This window comes from Dermacentor silvarum, chromosome 7, assembly GCF_013339745.2.
Source record: "Dermacentor silvarum isolate Dsil-2018 chromosome 7, BIME_Dsil_1.4, whole genome shotgun sequence".
NCBI classification, from domain to species: Eukaryota; Metazoa; Arthropoda; class Arachnida; order Ixodida; family Ixodidae; genus Dermacentor; species Dermacentor silvarum.
In genome coordinates, this window is record NC_051160.1 from 45,511,658 (window position 1) to 45,536,642 (window position 24,985).

The following is a 24,985-nucleotide window of genomic DNA, read 5'->3' on the forward strand; positions in this document are numbered from 1 at the left end:
CGTGTAAAAGACTCCACTGAAAGAAAGTGAAGGTGATAGAATGACCTCTTGCGTGCATTGTAGCGAATATGCTTACATACAGAGTAATTACATCTCAATTTCCATGTGTACATTTCCGTCACCCTTTTTTTTTCGTTTTTAATAAAGACATTTGATCACTCCCTCATTTGCTGTTCAGTTAGTCATGTCGTGCTTTTATGAGACTTGAATCATCGGCTGAAAAGACACGCACAATTACTGCCTGCATGCAATACAAGGAAAAGCCATTGCGTTTTTCATTCATTTAGCCGTGCTGTACTGCAAGCAAAATGATCGACTGTCAGCCAAGTCACCCTATTGTCCAGCTTGTCTTGAAAAGTATATCAGACATGCCGCTCTATCAAAGATGACTGCGAATGATGCAGAAGTTAAATGGAAACGCACATTTCGAACTGTTTACAGTGGAATCTCGTTGATACGATCTCCACGGGAACCGGGTAATAAAGCGTATCATCCGAAAATTGTATCATCCAACGTGTTATCCAACCAAATCGTATTATCGGACACTGTTTGATTGCTATAATGACGTTATTCATTTGTAATCCCGATTTATACTGACTAGGCATGTTTTAATTTCCCACTCCTGCTTGGGCCTGTCATGGCCTGCAGTATTGTGAAATAAATAAATAAAAGAAAAAGAAACGTATTGTCCCGAAAAACGTATTATGCGGAATCGCATCAACGAGGTTCCACTGTACATGTTTTACAACGAAGCACCCTACGGCGAGTCGAGTCGTAGCGACACTTGCGGGCTTTTTGGGAGAAGCCGGTGGTTATGCGGCCGAGGTGGCTGCAGTGAGCGAGACGAGAAACTGCTCGGGAAAGATATCCGTTGAGGGTACAGGAGCAGAGAAGAAAGAGGCGTCCGGGACTTAACTTGGTGAGCGGCCGTATATATAGCCGAGGAAAAACGGAGAAAAGCCAGTGGTGCGTTGTGTATAGCCGTATTGTACGCGAAAGTGACGAAGGTCAGGATTGCATACAAGCTCGTGTGGTCCGGGCGGATGTATACATCATATCAGACAGAGTTCGATGGAAGCGTTCTGTCAATTAGCCGTTGGTCTGTGGATATATAGCTAGAAGTTGTCTATACAAGTGGTGCTTGAGGAGTGCAGAATTTCGGTAGCAGTAGAAGAAATATAGGTTGTGCCGCGGTCGCTGAGGAGAACGCGAGGAGCTCCATGACGCAAGAATATGTTGCGCGGAAAGAAATCGGCGACTTCAGAGGTGGTTCCACTTTGCACAGGAACTGTCTCAGTCCGCACAGCGAGTCAGGTGGTCAACGGCCGTCACAGTCCAACGATTGGCGTTGGAAGTCAAGGGAACGTGGCCGTACAAGTCCATTCGAACGACCTCGAATGGTGAAGAGGGGCAAGGAAGAGGTTGCAGTATGACAGAGGGAGCAGAGGTGGGTCGTTTGCGGTGTTGGCAAGGCACGCAAGGGGCGACGTACTTGGCAACGGATGAAGAGAGGGCAGGCCAGGAACAGGAAGGGAGAGGGGGGGAGGGCGACTGTACCACCAGCTTTACCCTGGTGGTACAGTCGAAAGAGCAACAATTACAACGGGCTGAGTGCCGACAGCGCCTGTGGCAGTTGGTCCACGGGGCGACAGTAGGAGTTCGGGAGTGGAGTTTAAGGCGGTAAGGAAATGCAGACCCCCTCAGAGAAGCGAAGAAGGCCAGGGGCAACCACAATCCATCTAGACAAGGTATGGCCGTAAGGTAAACTGAGTACGTTGGCATCCCCAATGTTGCTAGAATTAACGCTTCTGATAATCTCTTCTCTAGACGGCAAAGGCACGTGATCGGTGGAAGTGACGAGGCGGATACACACTTCGTCTTTGGGAAGTGAATGGCTGGTGGAACTCAAGAATGGTGCAGTGGTGACAAGATAGGAAAGCAGTCGCACGGAGACAGTCTCCCACCCCAAAATGAGTTGGTGGGCACACTCACGGAGTACTTCAAGAACCATGTAATCACAAATGTCGTCCATAGAAACACGGACTGTGCACTGCCGCGATTGGACAACCGATAACGTCGTTCGCTCCACGAAAAGAAGGGCACTTTTTTTGGAGGCGGGAACAAAAGTCGGCACGAATCATCGAAATAGCAGCACCGCCATGTTGATGAGAGCATCTATACGCGTACACTTTCCACAAGCAACAAATTCGACGGCCGCTCTGGAGAAATTCTATGGGCTGTCCGGTGGATGCAGGTCCCCCCCCCCTGGAACTCCAGCGGGGAGTCTTCCGAGTGGGCGTTAACCATAGAGGCGGGCCGGAGAGGCTTGACGCTGAGCGGCAATGTACGGAGAAGGTGAGCGGCGCCGAGATTCGCGGTAATTCATAGGTAGTACATCCACAGGGTTGGGAGGCGAGCGCGACCGGTGCGTAAAAGGGCGGTATAGGACGTGAGCTGGCAGCTCACGGGTGGACGGACGTCGGTACCTTCACAAGGAGCATAGCCGCGCCGCTCATCCTGCGAGAACACCCGTGTACTTAGATTTAGGTGCACGTTAAAGAACCCCAGGTGGTCCAAATTTCTGGAGTCCCTCACTACGGCGTGCCTCATAATCAGATCGTGGTTTTGGCACGTAAAGCCCCATAATTTAATTTTTGTTGGCGACGCGTCGACCAAAGCGCGGAGAGGTATACAGTCAGGCACAAAAGTTTATGGACCACGATATCTCAGAAAACGTTTAATTTCCGACAAGCGTGTAACAGTATAAGCGGTAAAACCGTACGTCACTATGTTGTTCGCATATAATAGTAGAGACTGCAAATGCTGGCGGTGTGGGGCCGTCGAGACATTTGAGCTTTCTCTCAGATCTCGTGTTCCGTAAAATTTTGTGGTTTACTGTACATATGCCTTCGATATAGCCACAGTAATAACAGGTAGGTCGAGCATAATACAATGTAGCCAGAGGAGCGTGGTCTCTGGGGGTAGGCAAAGGGATGGTGACGGCTGGAGACTGTGCGGAAACGCGTTGGCAAAATTAAGCACAGGACGAGCGCCAGAAACGTCTGAACGCGACGCGCTAGCCAGACGCGATCTCCTCTTTAATGATGTCACGCAAGCCAGTTGAAGGAGGAGTGCCGGTATAGTTTAGGGAGCATATAGGAAGAGCATCTCCCGTTAAAGCTCTTCTCGAACGATGTCGCGGATCAGTGCTCTCAAGTCCGCGTAGGCAGACGAGTACCAGAAGCATCGGTGCACAGGAGTTCCTCAAGTCGCTAGCAAACAGTGATGACGTCCTGAATGGTAGCGGATCTCAGCATATATCAAGGGCGTCAAAGGCGCCTGTGTTAGTATGCCTTTGATAATATGACGTATGCGGTCGCTTTGGGACACGATGGAGTTCACCCGATTGCACACTGTCAGAACATCTTCAGTGCAAATGAGATGTAGGATTCGCCTGGGAATTGGATGCGCCCACCGAGCTTTCTTTCGCGAGCTCAGCGGGGCGCCGAATAATCTGACGAAACTGTCGCGTGAACGTTGCCCAGTCGGGAAGCTCATGCTGGTTCATGGTTCCAAAACCAGCTTCTCACGACGTCGCGCAGTTTCTGAGAGCTATCGCACCTGTTGAAGTTGCTGACTCGGTCGTAGTTGTCGAGCAAGTCCTCGACGTCATGCCCACGTAGACCAGCGAATAACGCTTGTGGATCATTGTGATGACAGGTTCTTTCGTTTAATGGTTTAGATGGTTCTCTAAGCCGGAGCCTCCGAGATCCCAATTGAGGACAAAGGCGTTTGTTGTAGAACGAAAAGCAAACAAACGAAACAAACGAAAAGCAACCGTTAAAACAAACACTCAAAAAAGAAATATCACGGCAAAAAACGCACTCGGAGCTAGCATGGTATCAATAGCACACAAGTTCGGGCTGAGCACGTGTGTGAGGGCGCGTATAATAGTTCGCAGAGGATGGGAGGCGGCGAAACGACTAAAAGACGTGGCGTTCGTCTCACCACAATTCGGCGGATGAGCGGGCGACCAGAGTGCGGTAGCTCCGGTTTGAAGAGGGAAGGCAGGCGGCTTGGCGGCACGGGCAGATGGCGGTGGTGTTCTGGCCAGGCAGCTGGGCGTAGAACTCGGGCCCCTAGCTCGACTGCTCACGTTCTGCCCATGGGCGCATAAGGCGGCTTGACGGCACGGGCAGATGGCGGTGGTGTTCTGGCCAGGCAGCTGGGCGTAGAACTCGGGCCCTAGCTCTACTGCTCACGTTCTGCCCATGGGCGCATAAGGCGGCTTGACGGCACGGGCAGATGGCGGAGGCGTTCTGGCCAGGCAGCTGGGCTTATAGAACTCGGGCCCATAGCCCGACTGCTCTCGTTCTGCCCACGGGCGCATAAGGCGGCTTGACGGCACGGGCATATGGCGGCGGCGTTCTGGCCAGGCAGCTGGGCTTATAGAACTCGGGCCCATAGCCCGACTGCTCTCGTTCTGCCCACGGGCGCATAAGGCGGCTTGACGGCACGGGCATATGGCGGCGGCGTTCTGGCCAGGCAGCTGGGCTTATAGAACTCGGGCCCATAGCCCGACTGCTCTCGTTCTGCCCACGGGAGCTCACCTGTTCGCAGGAGCTCACCGGCCTCGGGCAGCAGTTCTTGATCGGATAGAACTGCATCAGGTAGAGTGCGACGCCCAGGAGTGGGTTGGCAGAAGGCCCCAGTCGGGTGAAGTCCTGGTGGCTCGGGTCCGCAACCCGACAGCGTGTCTTTAACTCCCGGTCCGGTGGCCGACCTTCTCCTACCGTCGCTTAATTCCAGGGACTCTCCCCTCGATCTTCTGCCAGCGCGCCTCGCTTTTCTGCTGCTCTGGCCGATTCCTCCTTTGCTGATTGGCCGCTCAAAACTCCGTGTTTTCTCCTGATAAGATGCCTTTTCCTTTATCTTTTTGCGCCGCGTGTTCACGTGCCGGACGCTCTTTGACGTTGTCGTCTTTAATCCAGCACGGAATTCGCCTGCGCGCGCGCTCCTTGTCGTCTGCATCTTGCCTGTCTCCACCCACCGCACCGTGTCGCGCATTCCACACACCATCATGCGCCGACGGCTGATGGTGTGTGGAATGATGGGGGAGAGAGATTTATTTACGAGCCTTCAATCTGGTGGAACCAAGCCATTCACGAAGGAGTAGTTATGATGTTAAAAGCTAGGTCCTGTGGAATCAGGTCAAACATTATTTTTTTAAAACATCCCTGAGTGAAGGCCCTATTTAGTGTAATTCAATTGCGTTGTCAAGCGCAAATTAACCTATGACAATTTTGCCTAAAGATGTGATAATGTTTTGGCAGTGTAACAACTAAGTCAGTACTTGTTGACGTTGGTATAGCCGTGCAAAGGGCAAGACAGATTTTTTTTATTGTCACTTTTCTATAGAAAACGATAACGTTTTTTATCCGCCCCTTGCTATTGAAACCATGTTCGCAGAGGCACTACATGGTGATGAAGACGTTTCCTCTATGCAGATTTTCTTTCTCTGCGTAATCACGTGCACGATCAGAATTCCACCAGAGATAACTATAAACGCACCTTTTATTGACGATACCACAAGCTCATATTTCCTTGGGATACCTTTCAAAACTGATGAAAAGGTCGCAGCGTTAATATTTTACATACCTATTAAAGAAGACAAAGTTGTCGGTGAAATCAATTAATTTTTTTAATAGTGCGCGAAAGTGTGAGGTTGATTATCTAAAGAAATTAAAGGGCCGACAGTATACATATCAATCACTATCGGACAGTGAATCACTAGTGGTAACGCCGACCACAGCTGAAGAAAAGGTGGAATTGCCCGAGGTAGCAATTAACCGCTTCACTCACGGTGTACACATTTGTGTACGCGACTTATTCTTGCCGTTTCTGTGCAGTTGTTGCAAGGAATTAATCACAAAACTAATCTTAGGGAAAATTAAACGTTCTGCTTACCTCAAGTACCTTCATTTTACTTCTGAGGGAAATGTATCGCTACCGAAGATCGCTTTGGAGAAGGCACTACTGTGTCTGACGGGAGGTGTGACGTGGGAACGTTTCTGCAGCAATTGGCGAAATAACTCTTTTCTTTATAGTAAAGCTCGCAACCAATAATTAACTTGTGCAGGTAATTCACACTAGTCATTCAATTATATTTATGAAGAAACGCATCATTACAGAGTGCACAACAATTACATACTTCATCACCCTGTAATTACTGGCGACTCATCATAAAATGCAGAAAGAGTAATCCTAGCACCTTGACTTGCTCTAAATGGAGCCTGCAGCACCTTGGCATAAGATTATGTAAATTTCATACATTTATCGACAGTCGATCATAATTCGTGACCGAAGGGGTGAAATGCTAAATCTCAGAGCGATTGATCGCGAATAAACAAACGTTACAACTTCAGAATTTTCTCGCTGTGGTGGCTACCTATGGCTTTCTACCGCTGAACACGAAATCGGGTGCTCGATTCCCGGCGGCAAGAATTCGCGCGTGTGTTTAGCTTGAGGTGCACATTTAACCCCCAGGCGGCCAGAAATAATCCGGAGCTACGACGTCTCGCATGACCCCGGTGCTGATTTTGAGAGCTAAAACACGTAAAACAGCTGGACCGTAACTGCCATAACTGTAGAGAGCGTGGTGCACAACCTGGAAATATTATTTCCACTAATAATATTTCGCATTTAAAACATGTGGTTAATTCTGTCGCTTCTTAGTCACTGTTTGATGCCTTGACCTCTAGAGAGAGTCGCCAAGGTCGCATTTGAAACCGCATGCTCTGTTTTTGCGATTGAAAGCGAACATTCGACATTCGCGTCGAAGACCGTCTGCTCCTCGGCGTCGTCTGCTAGCGCATGTACAACGCCGGCGGGATGACTGCAGTGAAGCGCCTCGAGGGCATCTGCGAGCGAAGCGCGGCTGCAAAACGTGACCTCTCCACGCACACACACACACTCAGAGGCGGCATGTTCGGCCCCAGTGGCCCCCCGCCAGTGCTCTACGCCGTTGCGCCATTCGGCCCAGGTAGCGAGCGAGCGCCTGCAGCGCACGGCTGCCTGCGGCCCTTGTGTTTACAAGGTGGCTGTGACGTCACGGCGCGCACGTGGGTAGGAGAACCGCGTGGCCAGCGTGGCGCTAGCGTCGGCCATATTTTCTCCTCCGCTCGCATTGCGCTTCCCCCGTCGGCCGTGTTGACGGCGGTTTTTCTGTGGTGCGAACGCGAGGCGTTTGTAATACTCGACCCTTTTTTTTTTTTACCCCCACCATCGCCACCACGACTGTTCGGCTCGCCGTCCAGGAATAATGAGCGATGAAGAGCGCGACGTGGACATCGAAAGCGACGTGAGTAGAAAACCCCGCGCGCGAAGCACGCGCGATAACCCAGCGAGCGTGGCCCACAGTTGGTCATGCGGCAGCGGCCGCCGCCGTCGCTACGTCGACGTTGGCCCGCGCGTCTGCTTGCTAAGGTAGCGTGGGTCCGCTTACACCGGGTCTGCGGTGACTACACGCAAGCTGCCCGGGGGTTTGGACTCGAGCGTTGTTCTTCTCTTGTCTCTCAAAATGAGGCGGGCTCCACTACTTGGCGTTTCGGGTTTTTTTCTTTCTTTTTTTTTTTCCTTGGCCCTCGGTAGCTAGGCCTAGTGTCCTGTCGGTCCTCTCCCCGTCACCGGTTCGTCGCGCCTACGTGCTCGAGCGGCACATGCAGCTCTAGGCGGCCGGGAAAGTCGGCTGGTGCAACGCCCCGCGCCGTAGCTTGCTAGGAGGACGTGACCGCTATTCGTCCGCCGCCGTTCGCATGTGTAGCATGGACGCGGCGGCTGTTCAGCTGCGCGCTGCCACTCACGTGACTACAAAAAAAATCACGCCGCTTCAACCAACACAAACCAACGCCTGCTGCTTTGCTCCCCTGTCAGCATTGCTGTCGACTTCTTTTGTCCCATTTTTTTTTTTTTTTTCCTACGGCAGTTAGAAGCTCTCTCGACTATTTTACTTACTAGCGCGAAGCGACGGTGCGATTTTTGACGGCAACTTGCGGTGCCTCCATTAAACATAGCTTGCGTGGCTGTCAGCTGTAGGGAGAGCCATTTTTTTTTTTTCTTCTTTTACTACTTCTTCGTTGCTTCTCGTTCGGCTAGATCGGCTCTCGATCCCAGCGGCCTTCAGCCGCTCGTGCTGTGCTGTGCCGCTTTCGTTCGAAACGCGCCACGGCGTTGTTCAATCCCGATCGGCCCGCACCGATTGCAATTAGCGATAGCGCGTTTGATTACTTAGTTTTCGTAATTTGGTTAATTAGGGCGTTGCGTTAGCTTCCGTCGTTCGCCGTTAGCGCCCGTTCGTCGGACCTCGACACGACGCTGGTGCTTTCGCGTAAGCTATGTGCCTTGGATGAACTACGTTGTAGCGACGCGTTGAACCGTGTCGTACGCTGTGTATGCCCCCGCTGGCACTGCGCATTGAAATTTCGCCTCGGGACTCTCGCCAGCCCCTAGCGTTTATGGCCGAAGCGCGCGGCGTTTTAATTCTGGCAGTCGACTGCTCGCGTTCCCGTAATTAACCCCGTTTACCAGACGCTAGTCCGCTAGCAGACGCCTACCCCGCTTTCTACGTCATCGCGAGTCGCAGACGACGGTGCGAGTGCGGCAGATTCGAAATTAAGGGCTCGAAATGTGCGTCGGGGGGTTGACGCACCGGATGCGAGCGCCGGATGTGTTGCGCGCACGAGCCCGTTTCTCTTTTGTGCTGGGCCGTTCTCCGTAGTCATCGATGACCCGACCACTGCGCGACCCGAACGAAATAAATAGCGGCGAGCATCCGAACTAGAGAGTCGAGCACGCCGTTGCGATTGGAAGCGTCGACGGTGCTTGAGAGGCTCGGGCACTGGCCCGATCAATATGTGACCCTGCGCCTGCTTTCGACCGAGTGTTAGTAATCTAACGCCTTTTGTTTTTCTTCTTTTTCTTTTTCCGCGACCTGAATGCTCAGCAGCCGGTGCTTATGAACACCGTGCAGCTAGATATCTTCGTTAGACGTAAAGAAACTTGGGAAGTATTTGATTCTGTTAACCAATGCACTTCTTGGTTATAAAAAAAATAATTATTTTAATGAATTTAGCCGGCTGCTATTGGGAATCGGAAATTTCACAGTGTTCGTTTCTGGTGACTGTTAAATCGTATGTTCAGTGCACTCCTTGGTGACCAGGTTTTTATTGTCGATCCACTCAGCTTCAGCAGCTTAGTGTTCTTGCGAAATTTTACCAGTTGCTATTGGGAATAGGATGATGATCCAGTTGAACCGCTTGAACGTTCTCATCTGGGCCGTTTCGTGCAATATACAAATGAATTCATTGCACTAAACCATTATGCATGCTTGCATATCTTTCTTGCATTGTTTATCAGCGACAGATACATTTTGCTCATCTTTGCATGAGGAAATGCAGATTGCATGCACACATCATCTCAGCATTTTGCATCGTAATGCCTTTGACATTGTTCTTGTATGTCTTTTTTTTTTCAGTCGTGATGCAGTGTCTAATTTATTGAGAATGCATTGGTATGGCCCGTTTCAATTCACAGCACAGCCATCCTTATAGCTGCAAGACTGCTGTGTGTAGTGTTTGCATTGTTCTAGCGTGTGCATGTTTGATTGGCCCGTGCTGGTTCCTTTATAAAGATCACAATAAGACGAGCTGTCATCATCACTGTCATCTGTTAGTCATCTTCACTCAATTAAAATAATTGTTACAATTGCTGTTGTCATATCTCAGTATTTGTAGCAAATACAAGACTAAATTAAGGTCAGTGTTATCATTGTGCAACAAATTCAAATTTATCATCGTGCAGTCAGTATCATTCACCAGAACTCTCAACAGCTATCGTAGACCAAATTATGGGCAATGCTGTCACTCTGTAATGAACGTCATTCCACCGATGCCAGTCATTTCGCAGTCAGTATCTCGGACGTTTAGCATATTCTCACACAGTAATAGTGTGTTGTTACTTGAGTTGTTTTTCCAACTCAGCCTTACATTTCGTTGACTTCCAGTCGCACCCCACAGTTTAAGTGTTTTCTGGCACAGGGTTTTCTATTCAATGTGCTGGAATGTTGCATTGCTGGGCACGAGGTCACAGGATCGAATCCTGACTGCGGCGGCTGCATTTCTGTAGAGGCGAAATGCAAAAACGCCTGTGTGCTTGCGTTGTAGTGCACGTTAAAGAACCCCAGGTGGGCAAAATTTATCCGGAGCCCTCCAATGGCATGCCTCATAATCGGAACTGGTTTGGGCACGTAAAACCCCGGAAAGATGCTTACTCTGCAGTGCCCTCGTTAGAGAAAGGCAAGGGCTTGTGTCAGCGAATCTGTATTGGGAGTCTGCTGTTTAGGAAATGGAAGAAGGGATTGTTCATTGGGGGGGGGGGGGGGGGGGCACACTACGAAATATAACTCGTAATGCAGGAACACTCAGATGTGTAGTGCAGGGCATCTCTTTCAGGAGGGGAGTTGGTTCTTGGACTACATTAAAAAAAATCGGTTATTTGAGTTACGGTGTTGGAAGACTTGTCAACGTGGAATTTTATGTGCTTGCTTCGTACATGAAGTTCGCTATTATCTCGTTTAGTTCCAATTTTATGCAAAATTCCTTTATCTATTTTTCTGGAAAATTTTGCAAAGAATCAGTTTTTCAGTTGTCAGAAAGGGTATCAGTGGCTTCCGCACGATTGTCAGAATTCGATATGACCAACTGTATTGCTCTCCCTGCTCTAGAACAAGAGTTGCGAGACTTTCATCAACACAGTCTTGCAACTCTTTTTCTAGGACAGACAGGCCCTCTGCTGAACCACCCTAAACGGATATCGCCAGCTAGCCAGGAAGTGTAGCCCCTCATTTACATGACGGTCTGTCGTCACCATTGGCAGCATCTGTGCTGCTCAGCCCGTAGTTGGACCAGTTGCCAACTGTCACTGTTGGGCTTTTGAAACTCTCCGCCCAGTGCGACGTTTCAGTTCGTTTGTCTGCTTCAAGGATTCCTTCTTCTCAAGTGACAGGTCAAGTGGAAGTTGCGTCATGCTGCACATTCCCTTTTGGTTAACTAGCAGCCGGCAGCTTCTGCGTTGTCACCACCGCTGTTTAATGGGGACACTAGTCACGCGTTCAAGGTTCATCGCTTGACGTGTAATGTTTTCAAGTTTGTACTCGCCAGTGCACTTTACAACGTGGTGTTGGAAGCTGTGATGATGGGAAATCAGACCAATCTATATTGATGCAAATTGATGGCAAAAGAGTCCATGTTCTTTAATTTAGGTGCACTTGAATAGAAGTGCACTTCATGAAGGTTAACCTGGAACTTCCCGCTGTAGTTACCCTTATAGACTGGGCGTTGCTTCAAGACATACATTTTCTAAATCCTCAATGCAGTCACTTAGCTGGAATGTCACGGTGAGCTTATGTGTAATTCTGGACCGATTTTCTAGTGCACAGATAACGTAGGCAAGGAAATGGACAGCATGCGTGCAGACTTTCATTAGCCTTTGTTTCAAGGTCACCTTTGGGAAAGCGATCACTTTCATAATATTTCAGATGGCCTAGCATCGAATGTGTCCATGCCCACGGCCCACAGCGTTCTGGGCACCGTGCCAAGGACATTATCTTCGCTGAATGCCCTGCATGGTATTCAGCTTAGTCACTTTTTTTTTTTTTCATGCGTGCGCGTGCGTCTGAATGAATCTCGCACGTTGGTGGCCTGTCTCTTAGCATTTTGTGAATGCTTACCATTCGTGTGTGACATCAACCTGAGATGACATCACCTGTGTCATCAACTGACATTGTCCTGTGTTGCTGCGCTCTTCCCTCCCACTACAGGCGGACAAGAGGGCGCACCACAACGCGCTGGAACGAAGACGAAGGGATCACATCAAATTCAGCTTCACCAGCCTACGTGACGCTGTGCCATCACTACAAGGGGAGAAGGTGAGCTGCGGACATTTTTTTCCTGGATTGGGCGCTTCTCTGTTGAAGCTGGTTGCTTTCAAACCAGCTAGCTTCTTCTGGTTGGTTAGATTATGCAGCTTGTTACTTCACTAAAAAAACGAAACAAAAAAACACTGTTGTAAGCTGCATCTATTGGGACATCTAAAGTGAATAAAGTTGATGCATTAAAAGCTGCCCTTACAATATCAAATGATTTGGGAATGTGACTTCAACAAAAACACTGTAAAAAGTGTAACAATTTCACTTCAGCTGTGAACTAATATTTGGTCACTTCAAGTGCCCTGGCAAGTGCAGCTTCTTTTTTTTTTTCTTTTTTTTTTCTTTTTTTTTTGTCTCAAGTTACGGTAGTTGTAGAAGTAGTTGTGCTTTTCAGCAGTTCTCAATTTGATTCACTTGGCAAAGTGCCAACATTCATAACTTGAATTCACATAGTTGTGATAAAATATATTGTACTATCAACAGGAAATAGAGGGGAGGGGGAAGGTTCAGTTTTGGGTAGCAACAGGTATGATGAGCACTCTGCACAGATTATGTTATCATCTTGCCATTAGTTTCTGCTTTCTTGTTAGGCTGTGAACTACAACTTTTTTGTGCGTGAAGTACGAATAGTTTGGTGACGGCACGTTTCTGCAAGACCAGTACGACTATATTAGCTTGTCAAAGGGCATGTGCTGTCTGGTGTGCTTGTTGAACGCACAGCAATCCCTCATTAGCCATTCCAGCAGACAATGCATCGAGCCAGTCCTGACGGTTGTGAAGCCCGTCTGGTTACAATGGTCACCAGAAAGAGGCCAAGCATTCCTAACTGGCAAACACAAATTCCAAGACCGAGGCATTTGTTTATGCCGGGCTAGGCATGGGCAATGGATTGCGCACACTGGCCAGCCAATGTGCATGCCAGCAATCATTGCACCTGTCCTGTAGGCATCCGCGAGTGACTGCCAGCCATTCACTTGTTTCGATGGTCTCGCATCAACAGCAACTTCGGGTTCCTCGTACCGTGTTCGCAGATTGCGGTGGCCGATGAGACCCCGTTTTTGCAACGCCGATTTGTCCCATCAGATAGTAGTTCTTCCGCTGCACCCTTGTTAAAAAGCATCTGGTATTTACTCCAGCCAAAGCCGAATACTTTTCGCTTTGTGAAATGATGCACTTAAGAGTGAATTCAAGCTCTTTTGCAATGAATTGAATCTGCTGTTATCAGGGGAATTAGTGCACAATGTTCACGAAGAAATTCCACCACTGTGTCTTCAGGTTCAGTATGAACAGCGTAGTGCTTGTGGTATGAAGTTTTCAATGAAAGTCAACGGTTGCACTGTTTCAATTTCTGTTCATGGAGAGCGATAAGTTCAGAGCCGCCATGTTCCTGTTAGGTTACGCTTATCCTATTGCATTGTTTTCGAATGCAGCGCTTAAGTCATGCCAAGACCTGATAATTTCGCACCCTGAGGCATTATTAACACACCTTAGCAGAGAATTTGCGAAGTTTGCAACAGCAACAGTAAAAAAAGGAGAGACTTTATCTGTTGCTATTTGTTGCCTTGTACCAAATTGGCCAGACGACAATTGAAATTGTGCCAAAGACCGCTAATAAGACAAGGAGGCACTTTTTCACAATTTCTTCTGAGAAAAACTCGATACATATTTCAATTTTTACGGTGGTTTACGCAGCATTAGTGGAGGAACACAATCCTAACAACTTTGCATGAATAAAAAAATCTAGCCAAATTGGCACTATTTTTAGAGAGAAAAAAAAGAGCCCCGAAACAATTTTGACAATTATTGTGCAAACATACTGAGTCATTAAGGTCGGTCCTTCTGATCATTAAATGACGCATTTAAGCACTCCGCATAAAGCGTGTAATTATAAGGTTTTAAAAACGTGTTTCGCTGCTGATCGTCGCGGCGCTGCTGCCCTGAGTTTTCGGCCACCCCTTACCAATTGACGTAGTTAGCCCAATTGGATGCCAACTTGAGCGAGCTATCCGATAGGCTACCCAGGTCGTGTCATTGATAATTTTTCCAACTTTATGGTGAACAAATCTTGTTTGTCATAGTTTGCATGTTGGTTAACTTGTTTCTATACGAAAAAGTAACAGAAAGAGAATACACAACAGCAATTTATCACTACACTCAAGCACTTCTGGCACACAGCAACTGTTGTCTGCTTGTGTTCTCCGTGTTAACGTGAGCTGCAGGGCCAGTGTTGGTCTTGAGCTTTCATTTCGCGAGCACCTTGAATCGCCCTTGATACGTTGTGGGCTGCAAATCTAGAGATCTGCAACCTGTCAAGCGGCGACCTCATGTCCCTCTGCAAGGCAACATGTGAGCGGAGTGGCTGCAGGGCATTGGGCTGTCTTGTCCGTAATCTGATCAGCACCAGCATCCACATGTTTGCGTCATTCACTTCACGTCGGAGTATTACCACAAGGGAATTTTAGCGTGTCTGGTATTTGGATAAGCGCAAGCAGACTGGGCGTTTTACCGGATGAGAGGCGGCACAAAGATGAATGGCCTGCAGAGTGCAGCCACCTGGTAAATTTTCGGCTGGAGCGTAATTGTGAACACATTCATTGTCTCTCTTAAATGTTTAAATTGTTTGACACTTGGTTACAGCAGTAGTAGCTCTGTTCGTCTGGTTAACTCTGTGCCAACAGGTGGCGGTACCGTGTAGGCCACTCTAGAGTCACTGGAAAAATTTTCGAGTATCGCATTTGTTTTCCGCGCACCGTCGCCTGCCGCGGCCACCGGTGATTGGGGCGCTCGTGTCACGTGACCTTTTGCCGCCATATCCCTTCCAAGCCCTTTCAGTTGACACGTCGAACCCATAGCGTACGTGCCACGCACGGAGAGCACTTGGTCGTTTCGTTCAACGCTTGCGTTATGCTTGCGAACACAGGCGTCAGAAATAACCCATCATGATGCCTGGTTGCTGCGCCTTCGGGTGCAGCAACCGAATGGAGTCCGGGAAGGCATTTTTCTGTATTCCGTGCGGGAAGGACGACGGTGAACGACGTTCTGCATGGCTCCACAGAATTGGCAGCAAAAACTTCGCGCCCTCGAAGAACACCCACTTGTGCGAGGGAAGTTTCTTGAATAACTAGTTTGCTGGACAGTTATTGCTTTCAAGCGACTGTACTTGCGTGTGACCGCTAAACTTTATCTGTCCTGTTCACGCTCATCGCTCTGCGTGCGACTGTTGAACACTATGTAGCTAGCACACGCGGTTTTGAGTGAGCTGTTCTGTTCGCGTGGCTCGCTTTGTTTCACGCTATTCAAAATCGCCCAGTACCTATCTTTCAAGTAAGCTCTCCTGTTCGAGTGGCCCGCTCTGCTTTGCGCTATTGTTTCCAGTAAACTGTTCGGTTCGCACAGCTCGCGCTATTGAAAATCGCCCAGTACCTATCTTTCAAGTAAGCTCTCCGGTTCGCGCTGCCTGCTCTGCTTTGCGCTATTGTTTCCAGTAAACTGTTGGGTTTGCACGGCTCGCTTTGTTTCGCGCTATTGAAAATCGCCCAGTGCCTATGTTTCAAGTAAGCTCCTCTACTTAGTGCAGTTGAAAACATCATAGTACGAACTTTCTAGCAAGCTCTCCACTGTTTCATTCGGTTTGCGCGCCGCGTTTGAAAAACGTACATACATGTCAAGTAAGCTGCAGTGCCGTGAGTGCAGTGATAAGAGCATCATTTAAAAAATAGAAGTGCTCAATGTTACAATTCCGTTTTAGAAACCTAGTTTTTACCGTGTCTTCGCAACTTTTATTTAGAAAATGTCTTTTTGTGTTAATGTTCTGATTCACATAAAGGGTATACAATAAAAGGAGCATGATCAAAAATAAATATAGGAAAACCGCACTACTGTTTAGTACTGGCAATGTCAACACAATACTCAGAACACAGTAGCAGATTGGAATTAAGTGCACTAAAAGGTTCACGCTATCAAAGGTACAAAAAGGCATTCGTACACATTCTTTATAGCCGTATGCAGATACCTGCTTAAGTTTTGCGTGAATTAAAAGCTGTTAACCAGTCGTTTACAACGTTACCTTCAAAGAGCTTATTTGACAAATCGATGAGAACATTACAAGCACGCATTCGCAAACACGCCAGTAGCCGCAAACCGCAAACGCGAAGTTTGACGCGAAGTTTGCTTGCAGCGGCTACTGGCGTTTTATCACTGGTACGTGACAGGCAACTTTATGAATCTACATAAAAATTACTGCTCACACTTCGCTCCGATTATACAGATTAACCAGCGCAGCAGTAAGCTGTTTACATTTGCTTGCTTTTGCACTTCGAAAGGACGCGAACGAGCACTATGAAGGCAATGTAACACCCGCTGCACATTCCATCGGCTGTCAAGCTGCGTTTTTAGCGCAAACACAACCTCAAGGCCCAGTTTTCACGTGAAATATGTTTCAAGCGAATTCACTGGGCGCATACAAGTATGTTTGCAGCAGCTCTGCACATAGCACATGACGCAAGACGAAGTCCATAAAGCGACACGTAGAGCATCGGTTCGCGAGCATCGGAATCAGCGCCGCACATTTGATACGTTCCGTCGCTTACCGCGCAGTACGTTCATTACCGTTGATATCTCGGTGTCACCTGTGACATCCACAAAAATAATCCAGTTTCGCGAAACGAAACGCGACATCTAGGGGGGAAATCCGTCGGTTAACTCAATGCTGTTCAATGCACGCTAGCACCGCTACAGCGCGTCGACGGTCTGGAAGGGATATGGCCGCCTGTCACCCAATGTTGCCGGCATGCCGCGTATCTTTGCGGTATTCTGAAATTTTTTCCAGTGACTCTAGGCCACTCAGGCCACACGTTTATGCTAAAGCCCTTCGATCACAGCCGTAGTAGTATGGAAAGGATTTAGATTGCGCCTCTGCCCATCCTGTAATCGTCCATAGATCTCTTAATATGAGCCGCTTCACTTAAATTGTGGCGCTAATGTTCTACTGTAGCTGTACCCTACACGTCTACAAAATTTGGTCAAACCGTTTTAGGGGGCCCTTAAATGGGTTAAAGAAAAAGCAAGCAGGTTTTGTGTGGCCATAGAACATATGCGAGATGATTCTCACTAGTGTGTGCTACTTGTTGCCTTCCCTCGCAGGCATCGCGGGCTCAGATCCTAAAGAAGGCAGCAGACTACATCCAGTCTATGCGGCGCAAGAACACGGCACACCTGCAGGACATCGAGGACCTCAAGCGACAGAACAAGCTCCTCGAGGAACAAAGTACTGACTGCATGCCAACTCTCGCATGCTTGCCTTCTAACTGCAATAGCATTTCTTTGCGTGCCTTTACCAACTCTTCTGAGTAGGGCTAGCTGTCCAGCCACTGAAGTAAGTTTAGAAAGAAAGAAAAGAACGGCCGTAACACGAGTGCTCTACCACTACTTCACAACTGCGTTGCGTTGGTCAGAAAAAATGTGCAGTGTGTCCAAAAAGTCATGGTGTCGTTTTGACCGGTCACAGGAAAGCAGCAGAACAAGATAGAAATGCGAAATCTTCACCAAATAAAAGGAAAAATCTCCAAGTTTCCGTAGTACGATGTGCAAGAGTGTGCCCACACAGGTGATGACGCAGCACCACGAACTGCACAGTAGCGGATCAGCCCATGCCAGTTGAGATGTGGACGGTACAGAGGAAAGTTCAGTGTGTTCTGTGGCTTGCTAAATTCTAATCCGTGACCATAGTGCAACGTGAATATCAATGCGTGTACAACAAAGCGCCACCACACAGGAATAACAATAATTGGCGGGTAAGCAGTTGAAGGTTACCGGCAGTTTGTCGGACAAAACCCGTTCTGGTAGGCCATCAGTAAGTGACGAGTCTATAATTGTTTAGGTATGTGTAGGGCAACAAATGGAGGCCATATCGAACTGCACTGAACAGGTATGAACACTGCACTGAAGTTTTTCTTTTATTTGGTGTAAATTTCACAATTCTATAAACTTTTGTCAGAAAAGTTCCAAGACAAAGGTCATAAAAAAATATAAAATTGCATTTACTAAGTAATGATCCTACTTCCTTCCTATCAAAGTAGTCCCATTGGCTATCTATTGACCCTTTTCGCGGCGATCCCGTGGGCGCTGCCATGTTTGATCACGTGGTGATGCGTCCATTGCTTGCCTCAACTGCCTCCGTTGCCGCCTTGTTTGCAATGGAAGTGTATGACGCCGGCACGGCTTAGAAAACCTTTGTTTTGGGAGATATCATAAACGGTGACTGGGTGAACGACACGGAGCTTTGATCACAGCTTCAGAGGACATGCAAAAGCGCTTTCGGAGCTGATTAACCTATGTTCATATGGCGCAAGCAGCGTATATTGTGCTTGTTCTAAAAGCGGGGCTAAATATGTATTTCAAGCTATCCAAACATTCCACTCATGAATTGAATCAGGATTAGTGTGTTTTGCTCTTTGTACTTTATTTGGCAAATATTTTGAAGCAGCGGCTTGTCAGTTTCTGACACAGTGAAGATCCTCGGTGCGACCACTATCTGATTATTTTCTACCTAATCGCTCGCGGGTGTGCTCAGTTCCGATAGATTTGTTCTTGCTGCGCACAAGGCTTGAAACGTAGCTGTTCTGCACATTGCAATACCTTGTAGCAAATGCGTATTATGGCGAGTAACTCGCTTACTCTTGTGGACCTTCACGAAACATTCAGCTTCGACCATTCGTGCGCTATTGATGTAGTATCGTCACGTATTGTGCGTATATGTGTGCATATATTCAAGTGTGCGCCCATTCACTTATTCTTGACACGTTGGCGAAAGAGTGGATGTAAGTTTCCGTGCTGGTTGGGGTAGATATGCGTAAATACTGTGCGCGAAACCTACTATGACAGGAGGCGGCGTGATTCCCGTTATCATTGTTTAAAGAGCAGTACTCAATCTTGCCGACGTTCCGGGGCTGAAGCCCTTTCTTTGAAGGTTAGCAATACAACGCAGGCGGATGAGCAAATTTGTGTATCCTCGAGGAGAGCCGTACATCTCGAAGTGCCGGAAACACGTACGCGCAATTGCAGCAGCGGTCCGCGAACTTGGCCCCACATATTCATTACATTCCTTAATATGTCAGTCACTATTTTTGCAGCCAACTACTGCACACGTCTTCAATCCACAGGATTCAAACCAGAGTGAATAGAGCCCAGTGCATTAGCGAAAACTCAGTAGCATTTCCGACAGCTGATCGCACAGAAGCAAGGTGGAAGTGGTAATGGTTTCGTATTCGTGCGCGGTCGCTGAGGAGAGGTATGGCGCGCTGCCGTAAGCGCCATCTCGTTTCTCTAAAACCAACTGCTCCGCAAAAAGGGTCAATACACAATTGTCAACATTTTAGGAGGTCTTGGAAGCAAGCAGGGAAATCTCTAACTGCAATGCTTGTAAGCTCATTTGTCACAGCCCATTGGATGTCTGCGATATCTTGATGAAGCTTTCCTTTCAGTCGCCTTTTCATTCGCGGAAACAAGAAAAAAAATCATACGGTGAGGGGTCAGGCGAATATGGCGGATGTGGGATCGCAAAAACAATGTCTGGCCAGATACTCGTTGACAGATAAAGCAGTATGGGGTCTTGCATTGTCATGCAGCAAGAACCAGTCCTGAGAATGCCACAAATCAGGACGGTGATGCTGAATTGCTACTCGCAAACATTTAGAGACTTCGATGTAACGAGTTTGGTTCACTGTTTGACCTGAAGGAACATACTCATGGTGAACCAATCCTTTACTATCAAAAAATGCGATCACCATTGTCTTTGTTCTGGAAGGTTGTCGTTTGACTTTTTTTGAGGCTGGTGATTCATGACTCTGCCATTCAGCACTTCGACACTTCGTATGAGGATCATACTGGTAGCACCAACTTTCATCCCCTGCAATAATCTTTGACACAAATGTGGGTGACACAAGTGTGGGATCACATCTGGCCCTATCCAATAGTTCAGCGCAAATTCGTCTTTCCTCTTTCTGTTCATCTGTTAGTGAGTGAGGGACGATTTTTGCATTAAGTTTACGTTTCCCTAAATCTCTGCGTAAAATCTTATGACACGCATCACAATTCAAATTCAGTTCTTCTGATATGATACACACAGTTACACGACATTTTTCTTGCAATAACTGCCTTACACGCTCCAGCACGTTTGCATCGGTATGTGCTGTAGACGGGTGACCAGCTCTGGGATCGTCTTGCACTGAATCTCTGCCTTCACGAAACCTTTTGTGCCACTCGAAAACACTACTTCTTGACAGTGCCTCGCCTGCATATGCTTGCTTCATCATGTTCCACGTTTCACTAGGTGTTTTCCCGAGCTTAACACGAAACTTAATGTTCACTCTTTGCTCACAGTCAGCATCCGTTGTGTCACCTTAACTAAGGCGACAACAATCCGAACAATGTTATGCGAAGCACAGCCCTGCCACCTAGTGAGCTTGTGCAGAAACATGGCCACGGTTATGTCAAATAATAACACCTACCAGGTAACATAAAAACAGTTCCTTTTTAGTATTGCAAACTCAGAAATAAAAAAAATTGTCCTAGAACCTTTCTGACAAAGGTTGTATCATGTTTCGTTAATTTCCTGTGACCGGTCAAAAGTGCACCATGACTTTACAGACACACTGTATACAGTGTGGTAAAGCACACTTGCAACGAACATTGCCGTAGTGCATATGTTTTCACTATATTTGAGGGCTTGTAATAAAGTTGACTGCCTCTAAAGAAGCCAAGAAACAAGACGAAAATTTGTTTGAGAGTAGTCGGTGATAGAAGTTTGCTTCTTCAGCACAAAGTGATGGCGGCGATTTCTGGACTGCTTGGAGCAGGCAGGTGGGCTCATCATCGGAGCTTCTGGTGAAAACCAGGTGCTTCAAGAATAAGTACAGTAGAGACTTGTTGATACAATCCTGTTTACCGCTTAATATGTACTGGGAAACACAATGTTTCTGCACCAATGATTAAGGGGGGACGCGGCTTTCGCATCGCGAAAAATGGCTAAAAAATCGATTTTTTGAAAATCACATTTTCAATTTCTGTAACTCTTATTTTATCTGATTCCGAAATATCATCGCTGAAAACCAAGTAGAAGTGCTCTAAAGAAATTGTTGTATCAGCCAAGGTGCCGAAACATTTCGCAGAAATCGCGAAAAAACGGCGTTTTTCAAGCCACGATATCTCCGGAACGGCGCAGCCGAGCGCCGCCATCTTGGACTCGTTGGAAAGCGCATTTCTCCGTCTTCAAATTGGCCGCTTCAGCTATCTCCTCTATACAGAAACAAGCACACAAAAAGCAAATGATTGAAGGTCGTGCCGGAGCCACCGATTGCCCACGCCCGCCACGTGACTCCAGCGCGGTTCGCCATTGGTCCGGTGCTCGCTTCGCGATGGCGTCGTCTGCACCGCTTGTTGCGGTCTCTTCGCGAGCTCTGGGCGGTTTCCGTAATCTCGACTAGTAATAGAGCGGGCGCTACGTGAACATCGCAGTAGCGTGGCCGATCCCGCTTTTTGTAGACGTCTCAGACCCGCGGCTAAGCATTCGGAGCATCGGTGACGCGGATTCGCGACCTCGCTTCGGGCACGGAATCCTCGGTCACGCGGCTAAGCCTTTCGCGCGTAGGCGTCTCCGACTCGGCGATCAAGCACATCGCGCGCGGGCTTCTCGGATCCTTGCCTAAGCATTTCGTGCATCGGCGCCTCCGACTGCGCGATTAAGCACCTCGAGCGTCGACTCCTCGAGCCCGCGGCTACGCATTTCGCGCGTCGGCACATCGCTCAACGAGTCTCGACTCCGCGGACCCGCGGCTAGGCACTTCGCGCGTCGGCCCTGCGAGCGTCAACTCCTCAAGCCCGCGGCTAGGCATTTCGCACGTCGGCACATCGCTCATCGAGTGTCGACTCGTCGGACCCGCGGCTAGGCACTTCGCGCGTCGGCACCTCGAGCGTCGAATCCTCGAGCCCGCGGCTAGGCGTTTCGCGCGTCGGCACATCGCTCATCGAGTGTCGACACCTTGAGCGTTTATTCCTCGGACCCGCGGCTAGGCATTTCGCGCGTCGGCCCCTCCGACTGCGCGATTACAGAGCGTCTATTATTTGGACCCGCGACCAGGCATTTCGCGCCTCGGCACCTCGTACCCGCGACTTAGCACATCGTGTGCCGACTCTATTATCGTAATGCCACGATATCTTGTAACAATACCTATCTACCACCCCTTCATAAAGAGAACCTCATCATGAGCTCTGCTCACTAGACCACTTGGGCTGGCACAGACACCTGGCTGCAGAAGTGAGGCATCATACAAAAGTACAGGCTGGAAAACACCTAGCAGCTGCATTGCTGCCTATCTATCAGTGACTCTCCTAACCTCCATGTCAATGGAAGATGATTCAGAAGGCTGCTGAGAGCCTTCATTCAGTAACATGGTCGATTCTACAAAAAAAAAAAAAAAAAAACAATGCCTCACTGACTGCACTAGAGACTGCTATCAATGAGGCAGTCTGCAGGTACAACGCTAGAACTACTGTATATTTGTGCCCACATAGTTCTGCACCTCACTTGGTTTGAAACCCAGGCACCATGCTCTTTGTAGAGCAGCAGTAAAGAATGCCATGCAAACTTGAAAAACGCAGAACAAAGGCACAGCAGCCCAGAGGCCACATGATGCGGGAACGGTCCCACATTTGCGACGCAACAGCGGTGCTACCTGTACATCGCCAGACTATGATTCCATGTACATTTTCTGGCCGCTAGACTCCATGTGAGCAAGAAAAGGTGCAAGGCACACGTGATCGAAAGCAGTAGGCGCCCTCCACTGCAGATTCTCCGCAGTACTCGCCTGCCCATGTCTTGTGAAAATGCCAGCACACACTCAATTTCGTCTTCCGGTACCCGCAAATCTCGTGGGACGTCGCATGTTGCATTCACAGCTGTCACAGCCAGCCCTATCGTGATAAGCATCTTCACCTATCTGTTTCACAATCCATATAGCATAGTTCCATTGGAAGTGTACTGCACGCTTTTAATGAGCGATAACCCGAATGCACCGCCATTCCCTGTTGCAAGGGGCATGCAGCGAGTGTCATGTTCCGCTCTGGCAGCATTGTATTCCAGAGTTGCCCACTAGCTCGATTTCGTTTCGGTGTCGAGCCGCTGACTTGAAACATTATGCAAAAAGAAAATGACAAAATGACAAAGCACATTCTGGGCCAGGGGTCCCCACTAGCTCGACATCCTTCGGCTTCTCGTGCTGTAACGATTACCGCCAAGTGGGCAGTGGGCACATCAAAATGACCTGCACGAAGAAGCTGCTGATGCACGCCGTATTCGAGGAGCACAAACGTAAGCTTGCCGAAGCTGCAAGAATGACAACAAGAGCCCCTCGCCGCTTGTCTCATGCTGCAGTGCTCTGCATTACGTAGATGTCAACTATAGTTGTGTCTGCCAGATTTCTTCGTGACTTTGGATTGCACATTCCCCCAGTTTGTATGGTTTTTTTTTAAAAACCGTTTTTCTCCCAGAATGTACGAAGCAGTGCAGGTACACTGGTCTGAAATCGGGCAAGTGAAGAAGGAAAGCAATTTTCCCTGCCTTGGAAAGCATGAGGTCATATGCTGGTTAAAACCTTTTTTGCATCTCTTTGTTAGGGAACCACTTCAGGAGAGCCTCTTCCTCAGCATACATTGGCTTCTGGCAATGCATTCTTGTTATTGTATAGGGACTCGTCATGGAACCCAGATTATTTTTGTAGGGTTGTTCGTAGTGCTGATTTCGATAAGCATGCATTTTTTTCTGGCTGCATAAGTTTCTTGCACCTTGATCAATGCCCTCTATTACAGCGATCCTCGCTGAAAGTTCTGCGGTCTTACGTTTTGCAGTCGACTATGAGGGGTGCTGCACAGGGTCCGCTGTGTAGTGGACACCACAGCACATGACTGAGGCCGTTAGCCAATCAAGCCACAGAAATCGGAGGCAGTGAAGTTGAGGCCAACACTATTTAAGCGTGCGGTTATGTAAGTTTGCCACGTGAATGGCCGTTGAGGAAGGCAGGAAAATAAGTTGAGCACAGATGAGTCTAGAAAGGTCGAGCTGAACAGTGCCCAACAGTTACAAAGAAGCGCTGCATTTTGGACAAGTTGGGACGGATTTCTGTGCACTTTTTGGAACGGCCGCAAAGTAGACATGCATGAAACAAAAATACATGCACAAGCATCACTACCAACTGTTAAATGATGAAGGGGCAATACATTGCATTCCTTGTGGCCAACTAATGTCCCAGCGATAACAGGCACCCACTATTCCGCCGTGCTCTCTGCCTCCGCTCACCCTCTCTCTTCGTGGCTTTTCAATGTACTCTCCTCCATTTCTTCTTTCCCTAGAAGTTGGTGCCAAATATTTGCACCTTGTGGCAGTCAAGTCGAGAAGTCAGGGTATCGAGAGCTCTCTCAGCTATGAAAATATTAAGTGGCTGGATGGTGCGTTTTCGCTGTTGTTGCTGCTTGAAGTGGTATTGTGCCGCTGAAAAAAAAGGGTATTGTGTCGCTGAAGTTGCCCATTGCTAGTATATTAGCGGCGATAAAGGGGATAACAGTGCTGCACTGTTTAGCAGCAGCGGTATATTGGCTTGTGTGCAAATGAATGGTTTATTTATTTCTGTAGATACATACAGAAAAAGGAAGCGAAGCTAAAGGCCATTCAGCTTGACGGGGCTTTGCTATGAGGTGACATAAGTGACATTAGAACACACAATGCTAATCTAAGTAGAAAACAATATAAAATGCTTTGAGCCGCGGTTACCAATCTGCTACTACATTCACGACAATCGCTTGAATAAAATTGCATTTGTTTTAAGCAGAGTTCCAGCAAAAAAAAAGAAAGTTCTGATGTTTCTGAGGGCCTACAATGTGCCTTTACTAATTTTAGGGCACTGGTGCCACCAGTCACTGAATTAAGTGGTGTACTGTGTCGTAAACAGACCT

The 24,985-nt window shown here is 48.2% G+C and overlaps 1 protein-coding gene across 2 annotated transcripts in view; it reads left to right on the forward strand.

Annotated features, from left to right (window-relative positions):
* The first annotated feature begins 7,161 nt into the window (after positions 1 to 7,161).
* The window catches only part of LOC119457984 (protein max), a 29,652-nt gene continuing 11,828 nt past the window's right edge, over positions 7,162 to 24,985 (forward strand). For both annotated transcript variants that reach the window (XM_037719773.2, XM_037719775.2), the window contains exons 1-3: positions 7,162 to 7,360; positions 11,876 to 11,983; positions 17,126 to 17,249. In XM_037719773.2, coding sequence (XP_037575701.1) covers positions 7,322 to 7,360; positions 11,876 to 11,983; positions 17,126 to 17,249 — 271 coding nt within the window. In that variant the 5' untranslated portion in view covers positions 7,162 to 7,321. The remainder of the gene's footprint in view (positions 7,361 to 11,875; positions 11,984 to 17,125; positions 17,250 to 24,985) is intronic.